This window comes from Microtus ochrogaster, unplaced genomic scaffold (genome assembly GCF_000317375.1).
Source record: "Microtus ochrogaster isolate Prairie Vole_2 unplaced genomic scaffold, MicOch1.0 UNK16, whole genome shotgun sequence".
Lineage (NCBI taxonomy): Eukaryota > Metazoa > Chordata > Mammalia > Rodentia > Cricetidae > Microtus > Microtus ochrogaster.
The window spans coordinates 3,646,908-3,665,036 of NW_004949114.1; the positions used below are offsets into that span (position 1 = coordinate 3,646,908).

Here is an 18,129-nt window from a genome sequence, read left to right on the forward strand (position 1 = left end):
AGAGAGAGAGAGAGAGAGAGAGAGAGAGAGAGAGAGAGAGAGAGAGAGAGAGAGAAACTGAATTATTTGGGCGGTGACTAATGAGTAACCCTCAGAAATAAGTACATTGTAGGCTGAACTGAGGTCCTCTCAGAGCTTGGCAGGAAGCCACCAAGTTCCTAGGGAAGTAAGCTCTTTGTCACAGGACAGCCACCCTGTTTGTTCCCAAGGCCCTCAAGCTGAGGGAAAACTCTGGAAAAGGTAGGCACCCACAAATTGATAGTGGAAGCAGAAAGTTGGCTTTCATTATGTATACCTGCTCGTGTTTTCTAAACACTTCCATAATAAACAACAATAGAACAGTATGAGATCTGTTACCAGCCTGGGAGAGGTAAGAGAGTTCTCAAGGGAGAGGAGACAAAGATTTGTCAATGAGACTGTGTGCAGATACTCGGTTTATGAATAAGACTGTGAAGATACTTTGGTGCTGAGACCTTGGCAACAGCAGTTGTTCTTCCAAGGGATAAAATGATCTTGTAGGAAAGAAAGTTCTGTGTTGAGAGCTCTTTCTGTGTTTGGTTCACAGAGGACAGAGGTCTAGAAGGACCTAAAAGGACAGCTACCTGCACGGGAGTCACCATGAAAGCTCTTCTGGATTCTTTCTGATTACTTACCAGGAAGGCCAGAAAACAGAGGTAAGGCACCGTGGGATTGTGTGGGCAGAGCAGAGGACATGGGGAGGTGGGCTAGATGGACTGCAGGGTTGGGGGGTTGTGTACTCTAGCACGCACATCCATACATACATGTATGTAAACATGAATAAGTCACCAGTGCATAACAGTCAGTTAGCAAACATGTAGTCTCTCCCCAGGTGGAAACTGGACTGTAACTAGCACCCAGAATATCCCTTCTGTTCAGGGCGCCCGCCCCTGGGAGGCCAACCTGTCTGTGCTCCCTGCTCAGGGACTTTACATGTCTTCTCTCGTGTTAATGCATTGTTTCCATCTGTTGCATGTGGTTGTCGTTTTTACCTCGATCGCCGTACAATATTCTGATGCTGGTGCATTTGCTTATTTTTGTTTGACAGATTCTTGGGTTGTTTCCAGTGTTTTAGAGGTTATCCTGCTAGAGGCATGGAATGGTTAAATCATGGGGTGTGTTTTCCTAAGTAGAGACTTCCTTAAGTGGCTGGGGGCTGCTCCTACGCGGTCCTCTGTGCTAGCTGGAGAGTGGACAGCAGCGGTAACTCACTGTGACCTTCTTCACTGAGGTCCCTAATGGGACCTCACTGGACTTTTCCATTTGTTGGTTGCTACTTTTAGTCCCTCCTGTGCAGTGTCTGTTTTATACATTGTTGTGCTTATTTGAGTGCCCTGCTGTCCAGTCTGGGGCTCACTGTGCAGGGGCCGTAGGCTAAACAGCCCTGCCCGTGGGTGAGCCCCAGAGAGCACTGAAGGCAGCTGCAGCAACAGGAAGGCCATGTTCAGGAGTGTTTGAGCCATCCTTCTTGCCCAGGCTGCTGCATGTTTGAGCTCCCGATTGTACAATGTGCTGGGTGCCCAGGAATGTGACAGTGTCTTGGCAGCTGTAGGTGCCCCGCTGCTGGCCACACAAACTCCTCTCCACTCACTGCCTGGAGTCGGAGAAGACTTCCCCGAGACACAGTCTGTGAAGCAGATTTTGAAACACAGCTTCATAGAGCTGCAGAATATCATTGTGAGACAAGGAGGAGTTCCCCAAAGTGGGTGGAAACATCAGACACTGTCGGATAATAAGGGAGAGATCACAGGTCTGAGAACTTGGTCTCAGATGTGAAAGAGCTCATGGTAGCCCTCCTCCCATCCTCAGTTCCCCTGGGGATTGTCCCAGTCCTGTGACCATGTTGTCATGAAGACTATCCTGACTACCCACCGTAGGTGACGAACACAGCACAAGAAACCGTGTCTGGGCCTTGAAGGTCTTGTCTGCTTCCCTTAACGTGGTCACTGAAACTGCCTGTGCTATGGGTGGGATCCTCCTAGGTTGTAATGAACACCCCATTGAGGATCCTGTGCTTGCTTCCCGTCCCCCAGCAGGGCTGGCGTCCTGCACAAGTGATGTAATGGCATATTCAGTGTTGACTACAGACTGGACTAAGAACCCTGCTTACACTGCGATTGGAATACACAGTCTTTAACTTCTTCCGTGAATGTCCGCCTTGCCTAGATGTAAAGCTTCCCAGAATGCATAGTCATTCACTGTAGATCTTACTGAAATGTATATTTTACTGATATAAGTATATTTTAGAACAGCAAAAACACTTTACGGAAAATGCTAGTAAAGTTGCCGGCTAGAAAGCCAGGCCCAGTGGTGCACATCCATAATCCTCTGCACTCGGGAGGCGGAAGCAAGATTATTGTTGTTGAGTTAAAGGCCAGCCTCAGCTACGTACTGAGCCAGCCTGGGTTACAAAACAAGGAAAAGGAGGAACATTCTAGGCCAAGTAATAGAATATGCAAAGGTCTGAAAGGAAAGAGTTTTATAGGGGCATCGGCCCTCTAGGAAGGGACAGACTTGTAAATCTCTTAAGTGATGGGGATTAAACACGGAAAAGAAACTTCCTCACTGGGTAGAGGGGCGCTGTTGAGCCCGAATGAAGCTTTTAGAATATTATGAGCAAAAATTAGCTTGTCCTGTACATAAATTGCACCCCAGCTCTCAGATAACGACATGTATATGAATGAATAGTGCGTTACTAGCAAAGGCTGAGTGGCGATGAAGGGCGTGGCTGCGGCGGCAGTCCAGCCCTTGGGGTGGGCGGGATGCTGCGCTGCTGCTGAGAGCAAACCCCTCCCCCTGTCCCCGTCGTCGGGCGGGGAAGCTTTTCAAGGAAACGAAAGCGAACTCTGGGGAGCCATCTTGCGGCCCAGGTGGGGGCCTGGCCGGCGCTATGTCCCAGGGGCTCAGGGGACCCGCAGGTAAGCCCATGGGGTCTGCACCCCGGCGGTGCTGGGCTTGTGGAGTGTGAGTTGCACGGGTCGTGTGCACCCTCATCCAGCAGCTCTTGCTCTCTGGTGCTTTGTATTCAGTTAGTTGTTACAGCTTTGAACAGTCGCAGGATGGAGGCGTGGGAGAAGGTGAACTGGGTCTGAGCCCGACCCTGAGAACCCAGGCCAAGGCAGACACCCCTTCCCTTCTGCTAGGGCCTCTGACGCCTCGCTGATCCGCTGTAACAGCGTTTGAGCGGCTTTTCTTGCCTTGGGGACCTTCTTCCTTGCTCACTTTCGGTTTCCTAGGAAATTTAAATCAGCCTTCAGATAACCTGCAGGCTGAGTGGAATTCTGCTAGCAGTGAAGTGAGGAATGGTGTTCTTGTGCTGTGGTGTTCTGAACAGAGCAATCTGTTCAGAAGGCTCATGCTGTGTGGCACTGAGTGAGACATTCTGGAAGGCCGTGAGGACGGAAACTGATGCTTGGCACTGAAGGCTGGAAGTGGAGGAAAGGTGGAACGTAGAGGGGAGGTAGAAATGTTCTTTATCTTGGTTGAGTGACGGTGGTTTCTTTTTAGAGAGTACTCCTCCTCCCTAGTGCTGGGATTGCAGGCATGGCCCACCCAGATTTACCCCTCCGGTTTTAAAAAGCTGTGTGAGATGAACTTAGTAGACAAGTGCCCTACCACTGAGCTATAGTTTAAAAGTGTGTGTGTGTGTGCTTTTAAAACTTTTAATTTTTCAGGACATGGTGACAGGCGCCTTTAATCCCCTCACTTAAGAGGCAGAGGCAGGCAAGTGGATCTCTGTGAGTTCGAGACCAGCCTGGTCTACAGAGTGAGACATTGTCTCAAGAAACCTACCCAAAAAGCCACCTTTTAATTTTGTAGATGTGCACGCACACATGTGCTCCTGTCTGAAGGTGAAAAGACAGCCCCAGGGTTGGGGCCTCACCGTCACCTTGTCTGAGACAGGGTCTCTTGCTGTTTTCAGTGATGGCCCTCAAGCTTCCAGGAATTTCTTCTTGGTCTCCTATATGCTTAGGAGTCCTAAAATTACTGCTGCTCATACTACACATCAGGCTTTTTGTGGAATTCGGGCCCTTAGAATTGTGCAGCAAGTGCTTTTACCCACCAGGTCATTGCCCCAGCCCTTAATGTTGTATTTTTAAAAGACCTTTCCAAAACACTGAGGACATCTGACTTGAAGAAAATGCATGTATGCAAGTATATGTGAAATATATGCACACCATGGAACACATAGAATATGTATGTGTATATATATGTATATGTGTGTATATATGTATATGTTTATATATAGTGACTAAAGACTGCTCTGTCCCATTAAATGACTGTCTGCAGCTGTTCTCAATTGGGAATTGGTCTTTAGGGGACTTTTGGGGGTAAAAAGACAGAATAAATAATTCCTTCTGTAGTCCTACCTTCCCAAAGTAACTCAGTAAATTCATTACTGTTTCTTTTTATCTTTGATCATACTAGTGTATGTGTGTGCACTCTTCTGGGTTTTCTCTTTCTTAATAGAAGAAAGTATAACAAATATGTACTCATCCATTTAGACTTTTAATATATACCCAAAATTTCTGTGGTCAGAATGCAAATGTAGCCAGTGTGGTAGCACACGCCTTTAATCCCAGCACTCGGGAGGCAGGGGAGTCAGATCTCTGTGAGTTCGAGGCCAACCTGGTCTACATAGTGAGTTCAGGACAGCCAGGGCTACACAGAAACCCTGTCTCTTTAAAAAGAGAGAGAGTCAGAGACAGAGAATATATCCAACATATATGTTTAAAAACTGTGACTAATGATCCATAGTGTGTGTATATTTCAATTTATTCAGCTGTTTTGTAACTAGGCACTCATATTTGCCAGACTTTGTTTGAAAGTAGCCATTTAAATCAAGATTGTATTTAGGGACTGGAGAGATGTCTCAAGTTAAGGGCAATGGCTGCTGTTAGGGCGCAGCCATCTGTAACTCCAGTTCCGAGGGCCTTTGTCCTTTTTGGGCACCCAGCACACATGTGGTGCACAGACATAAATGCAGGCAAAACACCCATACACATAAAATAAATAAATCTTAAAACGTGTTTACCTAGAAACTGACGTTAATGTCTCTGAAATGAAAATGTCTTTCCTCCAAATTCACTCAAAGAGCCAATCAGAAATCTCCTACAGCCCCCGTTATTGAACTGTGTGATTGGGTCGCTCATTCTGCATCACGTGGTGCAGAAAGAGGAGCCAGAGGTGGTGGTGTTTGTTCAGACTTTAGTTCAGGAAATACTGCTTAGAGCTATCTACCCTCTTCAAGAAAATGGTTACTGGCTACCAGAAAAGAGGTTCAAGGTTTGACAATTTAGCAGAGACCCAAATTACATAATGGTGGCATTGGTAGGGTCACTAGGCAGACATCATGTGGAGGTCACTGATACAGGAGGTGAGGCACCACAGTAGTGATTAGGATGGTAAGATTCCCAGTCCTGATGGAGAGAATCAGGAACGCTGTGAGTGCATCAAACATCCCTCCCAAGTGTGCGAGCCGGGGAAAGGAAGCAGAGCCATGCTCCCGTCCCACGAAATGCATGCTCCAGCAGGGTGTCCACGGGGTGGATGCTGCCTCTGGGGTAGCTGGGGAAGGTGCAGAGACCAACACTGCTTGTTCCCATGTTCAGGCGAGCCCGGGTGCCATCTCAAGAGGGAAGGAAGATCACATGTTGCTTTTGGGCAGCGACTCTCTGGCTTCCCTAAAACTAAATTGTGATCCTCCAGGCCCAGCTGGCTAACAGGCCAGCCTCTGAGGGCCCTTCATCACATGGAGATAGCCCCTGCTAGTCACTCCTCCTGAAGGCTGGGAGAGGGACATGCGCTTCAGTTTCACCCAGTCTTAAATCCTGCTTGGCAAGATCATCTCCAGGTCAAGGTTTGAGAGACTGTAAAGTGCTGTGTTGTGTGGTGGGGAGCCTGACCCACATGGCTGCCCTCCTGCACTCTGAGCCCCATTTTCCTCTCTACTCCAGGGTTGCGTTTCTTTCTTTCTAAAATACCATCTGCTTGTTTTTCAACTTTATAGTTATTTATATATTTATTGAGATATATTGGTATAATATATTTATATATATTATATTTTATATATTATTTATTATGTAGTGCAGATACTGTCCTGCATCTCTGGTAATCTGAGGACGGTCACTTCTCTTCCACCGCTTCGATCTCCAAGATCAAACTCGGGTCACCAGGTCTCATGGCAAGCGCCCTTCCCACTGAGCCGTCTTTTTGGCTGTGTTTTCTAGTTGTAGAAGGGTCATTTGGAGTGAGTAGAAGGTTTTTCCATCCCCTTGAACTCCGGTTACAAGGGGGAGAGTTAAGCTGCTGGAGGCCTCTCTGATGCCTAAGAAGGCAGTGTGTGGCTTGTCCCCTTCTTCTCTCCCTGATGAGCTTACCAGCAGTAGCCAGTGTGGACTGGAGTCACCCTGTGAGGACATAGGCTCAGTCAGCTACCCTGCCTGTTAGGACTCGGGAACAGCTCGCCCAGGCAGAAACTGGAGGGATGACAGGCTCATGCATGACTCTAACTCAAGCTCTGGCCTCCATGTTGTCTTCTGCAGGGGTATTCCCTTACCAGACACGCCCCTGCTTGGACCCCAGCTATGAGCATAGCAGCTGGAGACACCTGCAGCCACGTGTGCCCGAGTCTTACCCCAGGAGTTTCCAGCTCCAACAGATAGAGTTTCTTAAAGGCCGGCTCCCAGAAGCACCCTTGATTGGACACCAGCCCCAGTCGCTGCCGCCATTCTTCCCAGGACACTGGCCACGGTTCCCAGGGCCATCTTCCCAAGGCAAGCAACTGGAAACCTGGGGTTTCCCCAAGAGAGTGACTCCTAGAAGTCAGGGCTTCCACATAGGACTGCCACTTCCTCCCCCACACAGCACAAGTCTGCCATGGAGAGAGGATGATAGACTTTGCTCGCACTTCCAGGAGCTGAGCATCAGTCAGAATCCAGAGCAGAAGATCCTAGGCCGCCTGGAGGAGCTTGGAGAGGGGCGGGCCATCAGCGCTCAGGTACTAGCCAGAGAGCTCAGGGTCCCAAAGAAGGAGGTCAATCGTGTATTGTACTCCCTGGAGAGGAAGGGGAAGCTGCGTAGAGAAGTAGGAACTCCTCCTTTGTGGAGCCTTGCACCCCCACATCAGGCTTGGACTCAGCCCCCTAAAACTGTGAATCCAGACAGTTGTGGCCAGGAAGTCCCTCAAGAAGAACCTGGTTTGAGCAGTGAAGACGGGGACCCTGCCTCTGACTTAGAAGGACCCCTTGAGCTTCTTGACATGGCGGAGATCAAGGACAAAATCTGTGACTACCTGTTCAATGTGCCGAACTCCTCTGCCCTGAACCTGGCTAAGAACGTTGGCCTGGCCAAGGCCCGGGATGTGAATGCGGTACTGATTGACTTGGAAAGGCAAGGCGATGTCCACAGGCAAGGGGCCATGCCTCCCACCTGGGACTTGACGGACAAGAAGCGGGAGAGGCTGCAGATCAAGAGAAGTACACACAGTGTCCCAGCTGCTGTCCCAGAGGCCACCAGAAGCACCTCATTCCCCATCTGCCATTCGCCCCCATCGGGTGCCTCCAGCAGCATGGCAACCCCCAAAAGAGTGGAGAATGGCCAAGAACCTGTGACAAAGTATGAAAGTAGGTATGAGGCCAGACCAGGACCAGTGAGGCTGCGGCCACACGCTTATCACAGTGGCCCCTCTAGAGCAGGGTATGTTGACTCTGAAAACGGCCAGTGGGCCACAGATGACATCCCAGATAACTTGAATAGTATCCACACAGCACCAGGTGAGTTTCGAGCCATCATGGAGATGCCCTCCTTCTACAGCCCTGTCTTGCCACGGTGTTCACCATACAAGAAGCTGACTGAGTGCCAGCTGAAGAACCCTGTCAGCGGGCTGTTAGAGTATGCTCAGTTCACTAGTCAGACCTGTGATTTCAACCTGATAGAGCAGAGTGGACCGTCCCATGAACCTCGGTAAGACACCACCCAGGATCGTGCCTAGTGCTGCAGGTGCTTTGGCTCCTGTACCGTCTCAGCTCACTGTGAGTGGGTGGCCTTGGTAGCTCCTGTCTTTGCCTTCTCTCTTTTCCGCTTTTGGCTAAATCATCCTTGTTGGTCCTTTCTCTGAGTGCTAGTCAGGGAAAATAGAGCTCAGGGTAGCCGGAATCCTGGCTCTCTTGGCTGAAGTGACCTTCCTTAGAGATGACTGGCTCTTGGGCACCCAGAGGTGACACAGACTGCTTCTGTCCCCATCACTGCCAGACTGAAGCTCCCAAGAGGAGTGTAGGAGCAGGTGGACCAGAACAGGCCAGAATAACAGCTCTTGCTCGGCAGCAGCAGGTACACTTCTCACCCCAGCCTCGGCTGGGAGGGAAAGAAAGGGCTTGTCACACAGAAAGCTGCCTGCCAGTCTTATCGCAGGGGCACCTGTACTTTTGCACACTTCCCCTGCACGGGTAGTGGGGCTGCACTCACAGGCTCACGCTCAGGCAGCTGGCCAGGCTTCGCACCCTTCCTAATGCTGCGAGCCTTAATACAGTTCCTCGTGTTGTGGGGACCCCAACTATGAAATTACTTTGTTTTTACTCCATAACTGTACATTTGGTGCTGTTATGAATTATAGCGCAAATATCTGAGCTGCAAGCTATCTGATGTGTGACCCCTGGTTTCTAGGGGTGAGGGCTCCCTACAGTGACCTGTTTCCTCCTTAACTTCCTTCATGATACCAAGTTACTGCTGCAGGAGAACTGTAAAGAAAGGGGTGTGCTCCCCAAACTGACAGAGCCAGGGCCCATTCTGGGACGAGGGGCTAGCATGGTTTCTCTCAGCACCCCTCCAGAGAGTTAAGGGAAAGCGTGGGTTTTGCTGTTGGTCATTCTTTAGACTTCAGATATGTAAGGAACTTGCATGCTGCCAGGCGTGTTGGCACATAGCCACGACCCCAGCTCTCAGGCTGAGTACCAGGTTGGCCCGGATAATATATAGTAAGACTCGGCCTCAAAGGGGAAAATTGAAAAGAAATGACATTGTATTATATTTAAGGGTTTTGAAGACCTACTAAGTAAGAGATCTGACCTCCTATGAATGAGTGGATCCGGCTTGACATTTAAAAGCTTGAGCAAAGGACCCCGAGGCTAAGACCAGAGGTCTAGGATCAAATGTTTTGGTTTTCATCCCAGACCTGGGACAGACAGAGCTATAGCACTGCACAAGCAATCAAAGAAGGGCAGATTGCTACAGTGACCTGGGACACAACACCCACCTAAACAGCAGGCCTTCAGAGGTGGCTCCTTACCTGCCCCTCTAGCCTCCTGTTCCTCCTCTCATAGCCAGCAAGCACCCCTCCTCCCTTCCCCCGGGGCAGGTTCTGCTGTGGTGTCTGGGAACTGGAGAAGGGGCATTACACTATCTTTGTTGTCTTGTTGCACCTCCACGGAGGAGGCCGGTCCACAGTCGGCTAGGGTAAAGTTCTGGGCTTGTTAACAAGGCTGTTCACCTATCTCTTTTGTGCACTTTATCCTCTTTCATGTTTAGAAGTGATAGTGGGCTGGGCAGTGGTGGCACACACCTTTAATCCCAGCACTCGGGAGGCAGAAGCAGGAGGATGTGTAATTCTAGGCCAGCCTGGGCCAATAGAGCAAAACCCTGTCTCTAAAACGTGGTGGACCAGCAAGATGGCTCAGGAAGTGAAAATACTTGCCACTAAGCTTGACAGCTTGAGCTCAGCCCTCTGAACCTGTGAGGTGAAAGAAGAGCTGATTCCCACATGTTGTCTCTGAGCTGCACGCGCACACAAGCTAAAGTAAAACACCACTGGGTGTGGTGGCCACGCCTCCATTCCTTATACTCAGAAGTCAGAGGCAGGAGGACCTCTGAATTCGAGTCCAGTTTGGTCTATATAGAAAGCTTCAGGTCATCCAGGGCTGTGTAGAGATAGAGACCCTGAAAAGTACTCAGTATAGCAGAACATTCCGGATAGAGATCTCTTCTGAATGAGCAGAGGGATGACCCAGGCTGGTGTTGACATATCTAATCACTTTCCACCAAGATTTAAATTCCAGGTTGTCATCAATGGCCGAGAGTTTCCTCCAGCTGAAGCTGGCAGCAAGAAAGTGGCCAAGCAGGATGCAGCAATGAAGGCCATGGCGATTCTGCTTCGGGAAGCCAAAGCTAAAGACAGTGGAAAACCAGAAGAATTATCCCCCTGTCCCATGGAGGAGGACTCAGAGAAGGTAGGTGTTCTTCCCTGGGGACAGTAACCCTTGGCTGTTGTGTGACAGACTCCAGGAGCTGTTCTCCTGTTCAGGAACAGTCTCCTGAAGCAGCACCTACTCTTCCTCGCGCCCCCTGTCTCCCCTTCCCTCTTAGCCTGCTCCCCTTCCACCATCCTGGTCTCATGGTATTTGTAGTGTTAGGGGAAAGATCCAAATCAGGGTTCTCTGGAGGAACAGAATTTATATAAAAAATAATTAAAAGAAGATTTCTTGGATAGGTACACAGTATGGTCAGAGTGGCCCAGTTAGGGCTGTCTTAAAGCCGGGAGACTGAAAACTGGGAATTGATGAGTCTCCAAGGCTGGGTACTTTTCCAGTTCGAACCTGGCACTGAAGGCCTGAGCAGTTCTTCTTGGAGAGCTGCTCTGATCCAGAAAAGCCAGTTCTAATGTCAGGAAAGGAGGTAGCGGCAGCAGCTTCAGCATGGATGAACTCCTCACTGAGAGTGAAGGCAAAAATGCCAAGCTGTCATTGCCGGTTTCCTTTTATCTGGGCTGCTAGCATTTAGGGTGGGTGGTCTCCTCAGTCAGCTAAATTATCCAAACAATTCCTCAGACGTGCCCACAGGCCAGTCTGACCCAGATAGCACCTCAGGAGGCTCCCTTTCTTTGGTTTTAAGCTGTGTCAGGTCACAAAACCAACCATCACAGACCTTGAATCCACTCTCCTGCCTGTTTTAGGAGGTAAGTCTCCCCTTCCTGTGCCTACAGCAGCTCCTTTGGAAGCCACTCCTAACATTTAGGTGTCTAAAAGAACAACTTAGCTGGGTGCAGTGACTGTCATTGCAGCACTTGGCATACTGAGGCAGGAGGATTGCTTCGAGGTCAAGGCTAGCTTGGGCTATAGGAAGAGACTTTGTTTCAACAAAACCAGGAGTTGGGAGAGAAAGTCTCAACAGCCCACTGCCCTCTTCTCGGGTAATCTGGTGAGAGTTTTGTTTCTGTGTTTTGTCTTGTGTTTTCTTCTTTTCTCCAGTCAGCAGAGTCCCAGACCTCCAGCTCCTCAGCAGCACCCTTGCTCTCTGGGAAGAGCCCAGTGACCACGTTGCTCGAGTGTATGCACAAGCTAGGGAACTCCTGCGAATTCCGTCTCCTGTCCAAAGAAGGCCCTGCCCATGACCCCAAGTATGTCCTCTGTGTGGTGCCTACTGTGGAGGTCTCCCCCAGTGTAGGAAAGGTACCTCCCCTGCAGCCTCAGAGATGAGACGTCCTCCCTCTTGATGGTCTCTCCTGCTACAGTCTGGAAAGGGCCTTCAGGGCCTGGCTGCTGCTATGAAGCAGAGAATCTGGGATTAGGAGTTCAAAGGGACCGAGGACTAGGTAGGGTCACAACATGGGCAGCGTGGCGGTCACTGTTGGAGCAGAAAGATTGAGGACCTGGGCATGCCTTAGCAGCTCCCTGTTGGGGGTTCTGTGCACACTTGTTCAAAGAAGGCTTCCTGGAGAGTGTGTGACAAGTGCTTGCTGAGTATAGCCAAGTCAGGAGACCCTGGGGCAGTGGGTGGGTGGGGCACACTAACTCGCCAAGGCCAAAATAAACTGCAGGAGTGCTATGTAAGCTACCTGTAGTACAAGAGGGCAGCAGCCTGACAAGGGTGGGCGATCCCCTCAGCCCAGCATTTGTGTCCTTGCCCGTCTCCTCCAAGGTTCCAGTACTGTGTAGCAGTCGGAGCCCAGACTTTCCCCACTGTGAGTGCCCCCAGCAAGAAAGTAGCGAAGCAGATGGCCGCAGAGGAAGCCATGAAGGCTCTGCAGGAGGAGGCAGCCAATTCAGCTGATGACCAGGTGGGGTACGGTTCTACAGGTTACAGCGTGGGCAGATTTGGGGTGTCTCTGAGCCCCTGAGTTTTCTGACTTGTTGCTGGTTCCTCCCCGGTTAATTCTCCCTCAGTCTGGAGGTGCGAACACGGAATCACTCGATGAGTCTGCGGCACCTAACAAGATCAGGAGGATTGGTGAGCTCGTGAGGTACCTGAACACCAACCCCGTGGGTGGCCTGTTAGAGTATGCCCGCTCCCATGGCTTTGCTGCTGAGTTCAAGCTGATTGACCAGTCTGGACCTCCTCATGAACCCAAGTGAGTGTCTTAGTCCTGGCAGCAACCGTGTGTCAGCGGGTGAGAACGGCTGTGGCACAATTAATAAAAACTGGGAGACAGAAATTGGGGTTCAGCCTGAAGGTCAGAAAAGCAAAACAGCCAGCCACTAGCTCTTTTCTCTACCTCAGTCCAAAATGGCGATCCTGCCTCCAGGAACCTCAGAATGAGACTGTCTCCTCCCATTTTATTTTATTTTATTTTTTTATTTTTATTTTTTTTGGTTTTTTGAGACAGGGTTTCTCTGTGGTTTTGGAACCTGTCCTGGAACTAGCTCTGTAGACCAGGCTGGTCTCGAACTCACAGAGATCCGCCTGCCTCCGCCTCGCGAGTGCTGGCATTAAAGGCGTGCGCCACCACCGCCCGGCTCTTCTCCCATTTTATATTCCTCTCTAGTGCTGGGATTAGAGGCACGCACCACTACCGCCAGAGTTTTCTATGGCAAACTAGTGTGGCTGCTGGGATTAAAGGTGTGTGTCACCACTGCCTGATCTGTAAGGCTGATCAGTATGGCTATTTCACTCTCTGATCTTCAGGCAAGCTTTATTTATTAAAATACAAATGAAATATCCCTGCAGGTGGCCTGTGAGCCCATGTAAGAATGGTGCGCATTGACTGTGAATAAGGTGTCTGCACAGCCTGATGAAGACAGTGGGTCAGCCATCTGGAGAGTTCCGTCACTGTTCCAGAGTGGGAGCCTTTAGTTTCATACAAAAATTATTCACATGGTTGAAAGATTATTCAGTGAAGAGTTTCTCTCCTTTTCATCCCTTTTCGAGTCCCTTTCTGTAAAGATCTTTATTTTACGTGTGTACGTGTCTGTCTGTGTGCTGTGTGTTCGCAGTGCCCCTGAAGGCTAGAAAAGGGCCATATTCCTGGGAACAGGAGTTAGAGATTTTAGCAAGCTGCTGTATGGGTGCTGAGAATCAAACACAGATCCTTGGAGGAACCGTCTCTCTAGCCCCCCCATTCATTTTTTTTAATTTTAAAAAGTAACTAAGATGAAAAATCTCATTAAAAAATAGCATGGGGCAGGGGCACTAGGGAGATGAATCAGAAGCTAGGAGACTAGCAGCTCTTGCAGAACATCCAGGTTTCGTTCTTAGCACACAGGGCAGCTCATAGCTCTATAGCTCCACTTCCAGGGGATTTGACTCCCGTTTCTGGCCTCCATGAACACTAGACACGTGGCACACTTCCATCCATGTGGGCAAACATTTTGTGTGTGTCTGTATGTGTGTGTAGTTTTTTATTTTATTTTAGTTTTGGTTTTTCGAGACACGGTTTCTTTGTAGTTTTGGAGTCTGTCCTAGAACTAGCTCTTATAGACCAGCCTGGCCTCAAACTCACAGAGATCTGCGTGCTTCTGCCTCCCGAGTGCTAGGATTAAAGGCATGCGCCACCACCGCCCAGCTTAGTTTTGTTTTTTGTTTTTTTTTTTTTTATTATTATCTTTGGACCAGCAAGATGACTCAGTGGGCAAGGGTACCCACCCTGATGAGCTGAGCTCTGCCCCTGTGACCCATATTAGAATAGAGAGGACTGATTCACAGATTGTCTCTGGGCACCGCACATGCACCGTATGTGTGTGCCTCCCCCAACAAAAACAAACTGATTAAAACTGATATCTTGCTATTTTAAACTTGCCTTTGCCTTTTTTAGTAGTACTGCCATTGATGTTTCTGTGTCCATAAGGATTTGTGTTCCATTGTGAACTGCCTCATTTGACACCCATTTTCTTCAGAGTGTCACTCTTTAGTCTTTTAGAGCTTTTCAAACAATAAGAACATTAGCCCTTTGATGATCATAACCCAATTTAGATCCCTTAAACTAAAGGGGCCCAAAAGAGCCCCTGAGCACCCCCATTTCGGGGTACCTTTATCCTGTGTGGAAGCTGGCTGGGAAAGAGGACATGGTCTCTTGTCCCTCCTCCAGCCAGCCTCACTCTCTTGGTCACATGATAGTGGAGCATCCATGCATTCCCCTGTCTCTCAACTCAGTCATTCGCTTGGAACATGAGAACTTAGGAACTAGGATGGAAGCTAGGAGGATACAGCAGATTTAGGGCAGTGACAGTGTTGGACTTGCCGTGTGGCTTGTCCTGGAGAGGCGAATGCTAATTTAGTAGCCATTCTGTTTCCAGCTCAGACGATCCTTCCTTTGTGTAAATAATGCTGCACCCACTTTTCCCTCTCTTTCTGAGTGACCTTGACCAACTTGTTGGCTTTTAATGTCTAAATGCTGGAAAGTGCTGGCTGTGCCTCTCTAACCCAACATCTCAAAGCTCCAGACTCCTGTGTGCAGTTACACCCTTCCACTCCAGTCAGACACCTACAGGACATATCCTAAGCAGAGCTCCAAGACTTCCTGTCTCAGTAAACACTACCTACCCTGAAGCCAAGCCCTGTCTTCGCCAGGATTTCTAGTGCCCTGATAAGCACCATGAACAAAAGCAGCTTAGGGAGGGGAGAGTTTATTGCCATTTCCAGTCCAGTAGTGGACTCATACTGAGGGAAGGCCGTGGCTTGCTCGGCCCGCTCTTACACAGCCTGCCGAGCATGCGCTGCTCACAGCCTCACCACGTTCTTGTCCCTTAGTTGCGCTTTCCTGCTAACTTTTGTTTTCTCCTTTGAGCCCACTCTTCCAGACCTTTGCCTCAGATTTCCACCTAAATTGCCGTTGGCACTCTGAACTGATAGCTTCTTCCCACTTGAGAGAAGAGATACTCATGTCCAGGCCCTCTCCTTGAGTGCATGGGAACTGGTTGTTTCCTGTCTCCTCCTCCTCTCTCTTGCAGCCTGTGTTAGCTTATTGACCCCTTACCCATCTTTGAGAGACTGAGTCTTGACCTTCTTCCCTCCAGGCTCTACCCCATTTCTCTGGTGCTCTAGATGCTGGACGTCTCCAAAAGACTGTTTGTAGTCACTGTTGTGTTTCACTCCCCCTGGGGGCTGAAGAGATGTGGACTACTCCAGCAAAGGAGCCTCGTTCATTTCCCAGCACCCACCACCTGGCCCCAGCGTCCAGGGGACCCAGCACCCTCCTCTGGTCCTCTCAGGCACTGCATAGATGCACATACACAATTGAAAATAAAAATAAGATCTCGGCGTACTCTGCTAAAAACCTAAGCACTAGCCGGATGTACTCACTGAGCTCTTGAGATGTGGCCAGCGTGACCGAGGTCTGAATACATCACGCAGTCTAAACTTCTAGTCACTTAGCCTCATGTGGTTTGTAGCTTCCATATAAGAATGCACAGCTCTAAAGGATTCTAATTTCATAATTAACAGCTTAAACACATTCTTTTTGTACACACAAAAGTATGTAGACAAGGCTCATCCTTCCCAAAGACACAGTGGCCACAAAATCTTTCTGGTCTCCAGAGGCAGAGGCCGCCCTCACTTAGTTCTGAATTTGGCCCACTGGCTGGCAGAGACCCACCAGCAGGGGCAAAGAAAGGAGGAGATGCATTCAGCGGCTTTGTAACCGAAGGACGGTGAGAAGCTCAGTGTGGATGGCAAAGCCTAGGCTGTGCCTCTTCTGCCCCAGTGGGTTACCCAGTGCTAAGTTTGCATCAGGATCCTACAGAAAGCTAATAGGTTTCCAAGCTGCTGTGCTCTGACTTCCCTCTGGATTTGTGGGAGCCTGCCCTAGAAACAATGGGGACCCCTCCCTACTTAAGAGCCCCTGGTCCACCTCCTCCCTCCGTCCTCCACTCCCCCATAGCTGTCTCAGACCTCCTGGAAATGAACAAATAATGCCTTGTAAAAGCTTGGCTCTTGGCCTAAGGCAGACCTTTTCGCATGCGCCTTTCCCAGGTTGTCAGGAGGCACAAGGAAGCAAAATTGGGTCCTTTAAGATCAGACAGTTTTAAGAGTCAGAAAATGGCACTGCACTTGGTTGGCTTCCAGAAGCCCTCGTCTTGGAGAGGGGAGTCAGAGTGCTGAACACCTAGCACGTGGGAAGGCAGGTATCCTTCATTTCCACTTGAGAAGAAACCTTTTTATTTTGTGTCCGTATATGTCATTCCTCAATTACTATCTACTTTTCTTCTTTTGTTTCTTTGTTTTTAAATCTGAACACAGGACCTGTCACTTGGCCTGGAGCTAGGATAGGCTAGCTAGGCTGCAGCCCCCGGGAGCCACTTCCCTCTGTTGCCGGAGCTGCAAGCATGCTGCGCCACTCTGCCAAGCTTTTTTTTTTTTTTTTTGAGGTGGTGGTTCTTGGGGAGGGGGGCATAACTCCAGTTCTTGTACTTGTAAGGCATCTTCCCAGCTTGTAAAGAAACCGTTTCCAGTTCTCTCTCAGCTTCCCTTCTAATAAGGAACAGCTCAGAGCCTTCGCAGGTAACACCACAGTGTCTAGACAGAATTTAATAAGATTGTATGAATGGTTTTTGTTGTTGTTTTTGTTTTTCAAGACAGGGTTTCTCTGTAGCTTTGGAACTAGCTCTTGTAGACCAGGCTGGCCTTGAACTCAAGAGATCTTCCTGCCTCTGCCTCCTGAGTGCTGGGATTTAAGGCATGTGCCACCACTGCCCGGTGATTGTATGAATTTTATAGTCACTTCCAGTTTATGGGAAGTGGCACCATTTCCCCATTTATGGTAATGAAATGAAATTTACTTTTAAAATATGTTTATAGTTCTGATGATTCTGGTTAGCGGGAAATACTAAGAAATAGAACAACTGACGTCTGGATAACAAACAAACAAACCATGTAATCATGAATGACCAGAATCTGAGGAGTGCTTCCAAGTGAGAGCAGCCGGTCCTATGTTTGCAAAAGTGGCCTCATTCTAAGCAAGCCTGCCTTCCCCGCACAGCCTTGGGGGGGGGGGGTGCTGCTTGTTTTCATCCTCATTCTCTTCCCAAAGGTTTGTTTACCAAGCGAAAGTCGGGGGCCGCTGGTTTCCAGCCGTGTGTGCACACAGCAAGAAACAAGGCAAGCAAGATGCAGCCGACGCAGCCCTCCGTGTCTTGATCGGGGAGAGCGAAAAGGCAGAGCAGTTGGGTTTCGCAGAGGTAACCCCAGTGACAGGGGCCAGTCTCAGAAGAACTATGCTTCTCCTTTCCCGGTCCCCAGACGCACATCCAAAGACAGTTAAGATATCTGCTTTTGGTGCTCTCTTTTCAGGGGTGGTGGGGTTCTGCTTGCTCCTGCCCAGAAGAAGTCGGCTCTTCACTTGGCCGTAATTATCCCTAGGCTTCCGTCTTGGTCTCAGTAGAGTGCATGCTAGGATACTAGATGTGGGGTGGGAAAAGATGGCTCCCTTGCCAGCAGACACACAGGGTCCTGACACTGCTCCTGTCCCCACAGCTTCCTCTCACTGGTAGCACCTTCCACGACCAGATGGCTATGCTGAGCCACCGATGCTTCAATGCTCTCACCAACAGTTTCCAGCCCTCCCTGCTCGGCCGCAAGATCCTGGCTGCCATTATCATGAAGAGAAGCGCTGAGGACATGGGTGTTGTAGTCAGTTTGGGAACAGGTGAGTGACCGAGACATTGACCTCTCTGGAGTCGTTGTGAGCAAGTCCAAAGGTATGGGCCAAAGAGTCACGTAGGTAGAATAGCTTCAGAGTTGTTGGCATGATGCCGAAGCTGTTATGTTTGCTTTAGTTAGCTACTTAGCAGTGAGCACTGCAGAGATAGCCCCAGGGTCTGTGGAGTCCGACTCTGGGATTATTTTAGCAGTGAGCACTGACTCTGGGATTGTCTCAGCAGTGAGCACTGTCTGACTCTGGGATTGTCT

The 18,129-nt window shown here is 49.5% G+C and overlaps 1 protein-coding gene across 1 annotated transcript in view; it reads left to right on the forward strand.

Moving 5' to 3' along the window:
• The first annotated feature begins 2,908 nt into the window (after positions 1-2,908).
• The window catches only part of Adar (adenosine deaminase, RNA specific), a 23,052-nt gene continuing 7,831 nt past the window's right edge, over positions 2,909-18,129 (forward strand). The window contains exons 1-8 of the mRNA XM_026789226.1: positions 2,909-2,936; positions 6,564-7,983; positions 10,058-10,241; positions 11,259-11,407; positions 11,929-12,067; positions 12,174-12,358; positions 17,252-17,399; positions 17,695-17,866. Coding sequence (XP_026645027.1) covers positions 2,909-2,936; positions 6,564-7,983; positions 10,058-10,241; positions 11,259-11,407; positions 11,929-12,067; positions 12,174-12,358; positions 17,252-17,399; positions 17,695-17,866 — 2,425 coding nt within the window. The remainder of the gene's footprint in view (positions 2,937-6,563; positions 7,984-10,057; positions 10,242-11,258; positions 11,408-11,928; positions 12,068-12,173; positions 12,359-17,251; positions 17,400-17,694; positions 17,867-18,129) is intronic.